The following is a 6,973-nucleotide window of genomic DNA, read 5'->3' as shown; positions in this document are numbered from 1 at the left end:
TCTTGCGTTCGCCGCTGCGAACGGCTTCTTCGTAAGGTCTGTTGCTCCGTGGCCCGCGTGCATGCGTAGTTCTGACCCATTCGCACGGCTGCGAAAAATTGCAGCGTGCGAACAAGTCAGAATGACCCCCAATGCAAGTGCGTTTGCAACCATCAAGTTGTAGAGAGGTTTTAAAGAGCACCTACTTTCTGCTCCTATGACAAAGATACTCTGTATAGATATATGACCTAAAGGTGTTCTTGTGGAATTACAAGTTTGGTGCGCAGGTTGCCCTGGAATTTGTTTGGTGATTCAGATGTGTTGATGTTTTTGGTTTGCTAATGTGAGAGGTTTCAGATACCAAGTGGGCATCAGCATTGTTGGGGGAACAGAGTCTTGTTCTTCAGATCTGTAGGGAGAAGTTCCAAAAATATTTATAGTCTGCTGCTAAAATATCAAAGGTTTTGAAAAAATAATATTTGCCGATGACATAAGAAAATGAATATGTTGAATCTCCATTAAAAACATTTCAACTCATGGATTTCATTGAAAAATAATTCCATTCATAATTGCTACCCGTGGTTACGAATGCATTGTACACACCTACAGTATAAAATAATATATAACACAATATAAAATAATACTCATGTGAAGAATTTTTTTTTATATATATAGAAATGATTACTGTCATTAACATTTCCTTTTCTTTTTTTTTTCTTCTTTTTTATGTTGGTTTAAAGTAGATCTGCAGCTTCTTGGAAGCTGAATAGAAGATTGAAAATATTTTTCTACTTGGCAATAACGCTCTTTGTGTTGAAGATACTGCATTCTTTACTAATAATGAACCCCGGAGAGTTTCATAAAACCTACAGCCTAGGAATTCACCAGTACAAGGTTAAAAATGAACCCACGATCCGGCCATTGACTGGCATGTGGACAATTAAACCAATTGGACGCCTGGGTAATTTAATGGGGCAGTATGCAACACTCTTCGCCCTGGCAAAGCTGAATGGACGCCAAGCCTATATCCAGCATGCAATGCACAGACAGCTTTCCAATATCTTTAAACTGACTTTGCCTGTGATTGATGAGCAAGTGGTTGAACATACTGCTTGGAAAAACCTACCTCTGCATGATTGGATGTCTCCAGAGTATAGAGACCTCAAAGAAGACTATGCTATGATTACTGGTTACCCATGTTCCTGGACATTCTATAACCATGTGAAGTCTGAAATTCTTCACGAGTTCACGTTTCATGATTATATTAAACAGGAGGCAAGTGACTATCTATCTAGGTTGCAGGAAGGTCGCAGAGACGTCACGTTTGTTGGCGTTCATGTACGCAGAGGAGACTATCTGACCATTATGCCCAATGTATGGAAAGGGGTGGTTGCTGACAGAGGGTACTTGCAAACAGCTATGAGCTTTTTCAGAGACAAGTATAAAAACCCTCTATTTATAGTAACTAGTAATGGCATGGATTGGTGTAAGGAAAATATTAATAATTCTCTGGGTGATGTTCATTTTGTTGAGCAGGGCCAAGAAGATTCCCCTGCCAAGGACTTTGCCCTCCTGGCACATTGTAACCACACCATTATGACTATAGGGACATTTGGATACTGGGCTGGATATTTGGTGGGTGGTGAAACTTTCTACCTTGCAAACTTCACTTTGCCGGATTCTGATTTTCTTAAAATTTTCAAATATGAAACTGCTTACCTGCCCGAGTGGATTGGGATTCCAGCAGATCTTTCTCCTCTGTTAAATAATAACACTGTGATGGTTGGAAATGTGGAAGAAACATGAAGCAGAGATCTTCATCACCGGAGCCCATTGTATAACTTTGGTAGGGGCCTGCTAATGCCTCTCTAGCCTATCGGATCCTTGCTATACTCAGAGCAGGGATATTACAGAGGAGTGTGTAGAGTGGACCTGTCAGCTCACAGTCTCTTTTAATGCTGAAACATCTAGTGCATGTCCAGTTACTACTGGCTTACAAAATTGTTGTGAACTCATGTGATCTATGTACTAAGCCTCGGAGAGACATAATGTGACAAACGTTCCATATTTTGTTTCTCCACCATCTGCAGATTTCTTTCTCCATTCCCAATGGCATTTGTGAAGCTATGAAAGCACTACACTCTACCCACTGTCAGCAGTAGCACTCCTCCTCTGTCTCCTACATTGTGCCATAACACCCTGCCTACTGCTTGTGATGTGACTTCATCCTCACCTCCTCAGCCATGCTGGGGGCTTAGTCCTCCCCAGGACATCTACCCTCAATGGATAATTAGATGCATACCCTCCAACATTTTACACATAAAAATCGGTACTAATTACGAAAGGGGGCGTGGCCACAGATAAAGGGGGCGTGACCACACCCCTTTTCCTATGGTTGTGTCTATGTTACCTTTGTGATCAGGACCTGGAAGTGACATAACGAGAGGGTGGGAGAGAACTTCCGCCCTTACAGCACCTAAATGTTTTCTCCGTTCTCCGTTCGTTTAAGGTTTTGTTTTATTTTCTATGCACCATTGGACGCTCGCCACGCTTTGGGCTCGGTGTCTCGCTCCGCTTCGCTCGCCACAGGTTACTATTCCAAATAGTTTGTGACATGGACCCAGGGGGTTATGGGAAAGGTCCTCTCCACGAAGGGAAACTAGACGCTACCCTTTTCCTATACTTTAAATGGAAGTTTGGAGAGCCAAAAATCGGTACAGACCATAAAAAAAAGGTACAGTTGGAGGGTATGTCGTTATTACATGATGAATACAGTGAACTTCATATGTATGTCGTTTTTATATATCCTTATAATATACCTGTCACACTCATTTGTAAGCATCAATTTTGTTCAGTGAAGCAATAAAGAGCTATCAATTCATTAATAATTAGTAACTGCGACACTAATTATCTCAGGTTTCGGTGATACGTCTACAAAGGGCCGGCAACAGAAATCTTGGAGACCGGTACACTGATATCTCTGAGGCCACGCGTGTGCGTGTGTGTGTGTGTGTGTGTGTGTGTGTGTGATTGGGAGCTGGGATTCATTACTTTTAACTTTTTACAATAGCAATAACTGTGATCTGAAGGTGTCAGCGGTTTGCAACGTGCATATTTTATTACCCACATTCGCGGTCGGATAGCAGTGCTGTTTGTCCTGCTTCCGCTGTATCCATCTTGCCTGTCCCGGCTATGTATCCCGCGGGTGCTGTGTCCACATTACCCCGTGCCACTGTGTGCTTCCTTGCTGCTGGAACGCACAGCAGTGACTTCCGGTTTCTGTTATGTGGCTGTTTTTGGTGTCTGGGGTCTCCGCTTCGTGTACATAGTCGGTGTTGGACTGGGGCATGAAGGGCCCACCTGGGAAATGCAGTGATAGGGGCCCATATTTAGGGGTGTGGCCAGGCTTCACAGAGGCATGAGTAACTATTGTATATATGAAGTAAATACTGCTAGTGCATAGTAATGTACAAGATTAATAACAGCAATACACTGTAGAGAATACTCCATAGTCCTGTGCAGTATAATGTATCACATACTTACCTACTCTCCCGGAAGCTGCGGGAGGATCCCGTTTTTTGGGGTAGCCCCCCGCACCCCCGGCAGAGTGGGCAGGTCACCCGCATCCTGCTCGCACCCTAGTGATGCGGGCAGGATGGAGAGATAACCTCCCGCATTCGCGGGTCCGTCTGGTGGAGAAGGGGTTAAAATGACGCAAATCGCGTCATTTTAGCCCTGCCCCCTTCCCGCGGACCCGCGAATCGTGGCATTTCCCGATGTGGGGGCGGGGCTTAGTGATGTCACAGTCTGGTCCCGCCCCCCTTAGAAACCTGCAGCGTCTCCTCTCCGGGCTTCTCCCGGAGAGGAGAAATACAAAGTAGGTAAGTATGGTATCATATCATCATGGTAACTGTCTGGAACCTGATTCCTAGAGCAGGTGGGCCTCTCAGGCAGTGGGACCCACCGGGGTTTCCCCATGTATCCCTGTGGGCCAGCCCATCCCTGTACATAGGACACCCCTGCCCAGCAAAAGGACCCCACAACTCAGGACCCGGTTTCAGGTGGCCGAGTCAGGGTCCTCCCCGGCCACCTGAAGCCGGGACCTGAGTCATTTTTAGGCGCTGCAACCCCGTTTTTCATGCACCTGATCCTCGGGACCCGGGACGGGTGTCCCCTGCCATGCTGACAATCACTGCTGATCGGTCAGCAGCACAGCAGGCTGTACAGAGGAGCAGAACAGCCACCTGTGAAACACAGATTAAGCACCCAGCCCCCCCTAGTCTGTACCTGGCAGAGCAGCCGCTGGGGAAATAAAAAGTTGCGATGGTCACAATGTGTTCCGATGGTGGTGATCCGATGTTCTGATGTTTGAAACGGATTTTTTTTTTTTACAAACATCTAAAAAAATTAATATTTTTTTAAATCAAATCATGCTGCATACGTTTAAATACATGTTCTTCATCTCATTCACTCATTAACCCGATGATTTCTGAGCGGATTTTGGGAAAAAATTTAATTTAAGTAGTTTATAAAAATCTGCATATTTTCTATTGATGTTGATGTGCACCTGAAATTTTTCGGGTTTTGTGTTTTGGTTTTGGGTTCGGTTCCGTGGCCGTGTTTTGGGTTCGAACGCGTTTTGGCAAAACCTCGCCGAATTTTTTTTGTCGGATTCGGGTGTGTTTTGGATTCGGGTGTTTTTTACAAAAAACCCTAAAAAACAGCTTAAATCATAGAATTTGGGGGTCATTTTGATCCCGTAGTATTATTAACCTCAATAACCATAATTTCCACTCATTTTCAGTCTATTCTGAACACCTCACACCTCACAATATTATTTTTAGTCCTAAAATTTGCACCGAGGTCGCTGGATGGCTAAGCTAAGCGACACAAGTGGCCGACACAAACACCTGGCCCATCTAGGAGTGGCACTGCAGTGTCAGGCAGGATGGCACTTCAAAAAAATAGTCCCCAAACAGCACATGATGCAAAGAAAAAAAGAGGCGCACCAAGGTCGCTGTGTGACTAAGCTAAGCGACACAAGTGGCCGACACAAACACCTGGCCCATCTAGGAGTGGCACTGCAGTGTCAGACAGGATGGCACTTAAAAAAATAGTCCCCAAACAGCACATGACGCAAAGAAAAAAAGAGCTGCACCAAAGTCGTTGTGTGACTAAGCTAAGCGACCCAAGTGGCCGACACAAACACCTGGCCCATCTAGGAGTGGCACTGCAGTGTCACGCAGGATGGCCTCTTAAAAAATACTCCCCAAACAGCACATGACGCAAAGAAAAAAAGAGGCGCAATGAGGTAGCTGTGTGACGACTAAGCTAAGCGACCCTAGTGGCCGACACAAACACCTGGCCCATCTAGGAGTGGCACTGCAGTGTCACGCAGGATGGCCCTTCCAAAAAATACTCCCCAAACAGCACATGACGCAAAGAAAAAAAGAGGCGCAATGAGGTAGCTGTGTGACGACTAAGCTAAGCGACCCTAGTGGCCGACACAAACACCTGGCCCATCTAGGAGTGGCACTGCAGTGTCACGCAGGATGGCCCTTCCAAAAAATACTCCCCAAACAGCACATGACGCAAAGAAAAAAAGAGGCGCAATGAGGTAGCTGTGTGACGACTAAGCTAAGCGACCCTAGTGGCCGACACAAACACCTGGCCCATCTAGGAGTGGCACTGCAGTGTCACGCAGGATGGCCCTTCCAAAAAATACTCCCCAAACAGCACATGACGCAAAGAAAAAAAGAGGCGCAATGAGGTAGCTGTGTGACGACTAAGCTAAGCGACCCTAGTGGCCGACACAAACACCTGGCCCATCTAGGAGTGGCACTGCAGTGTCACGCAGGATGGCCCTTCCAAAAAATACTCCCCAAACAGCACATGACGCAAAGAAAAAAGAAAGAAAAAAGAGGTGCAAGATGGAATTGTCCTTGGGACCTCCCACCCACCCTTATGTTGTAAAAACAGGACATGCACACTTTAACGAACCCATCATTTCAGCGACAGGGTCTGCCACACGACTGTGACTGAAATGACTGGTTGGTTTGGGCCCCCACCAAAAAAGAAGCAATCAATCTCTCCTTGCACAAACTGGCTCTACAGAGGCAAGATGTCCACCTCATCATCATCGTCCGATTCATCACCCCTTTCACTGTGTACATCCCCCTCCTCACAGATTATTAATTCGTCCCCACTGGAATCCACCATCTCAGGTCCCCGTGTACTTTCTGGAGGCAATTGCTGCTGGTGAATGTCTCCAAGGAGGAATTGATTATAATTCATTTTAATGAACATCATCTTCTCCACATTTTCTGGAAGTAACCTCGTACGCCGATTGCTGACAAGGTGAGCGGCGGCACTAAACACTTTTTCGGAGTACACACTGGAGGGAGGGCAACTTAGGTAGAATAAAGCCAGTTTGTGCAAGGGCCTCCAAATTGCCTCTTTTTCCTGCCAGTATACGTACGGACTGTCTGACGTGCCTACTTGGATGCGGTCACTCATATAATCCTCCACCATTCTTTCAATGGTGAGAGAATCATATGCAGTGACAGTAGACGACATGTCAGTAATCGTTGGCAGGTCCTTCAATCCGGACCAGATGTCAGCATCAGCAGTCGCTCCAGACTGCCCTGCATCACCGCCAGCGGGTGGGCTCGGAATTCGTAGCCTTTTCCTCGCACCCCCAGTTGCGGGAGAATGTGAAGGAGGAGATGTTGACGGGTCGCGTTCCGCTTGACTTGACAATTTTCTCACCAGCAGTTCTTTGAACCTCTGCAGACTTGTGTTTGCCGGAAAGAGAGATCCAACGTAGGTTTTAAATCTAGGATCGAGCACGGTGGCCAAAATGTAGTGCTCTGATTTCAACAGATTGACCACCCGTGAATCCTGGTTAAGCGAATGAAGGGCTCCATCCACAAGTCCCACATGCCTAGCGGAATCGCTCTGTTTTAGCTCCTCCTTCAATGCCTCCAGCTTCTTC

At 46.2% G+C, this 6,973-nt stretch overlaps 1 protein-coding gene across 1 annotated transcript; it reads left to right on the top strand.

The window, feature by feature from the left end:
- The first annotated feature begins 819 nt into the window (after window positions 1-819).
- Window positions 820-1,785, top strand: LOC134965187 (galactoside alpha-(1,2)-fucosyltransferase 2-like). Its single transcript, XM_063941700.1, has one exon. The coding sequence runs from the start codon at window positions 820-822 to the stop codon at window positions 1,783-1,785; it is 966 nt and encodes a 321-aa protein (XP_063797770.1).
- The last annotated feature ends 5,188 nt before the right edge of the window (window positions 1,786-6,973 follow it).

This window comes from Pseudophryne corroboree, chromosome 10, assembly GCF_028390025.1.
Source record: "Pseudophryne corroboree isolate aPseCor3 chromosome 10, aPseCor3.hap2, whole genome shotgun sequence".
Lineage (NCBI taxonomy): Eukaryota > Metazoa > Chordata > Amphibia > Anura > Myobatrachidae > Pseudophryne > Pseudophryne corroboree.
The sequence above is the reverse complement of the archived record's forward strand: the minus strand, read 5'-3'. Positions and strand labels throughout refer to the sequence as shown.

What these genes read in the sequence shown, in the direction of transcription:
- LOC134965187 (XM_063941700.1), top strand. Translation starts at nt 820, where the DNA reads ATGAACCCCGGAGAGTTTCATAAAACCTACAGCCTAGGAATTCACCAG.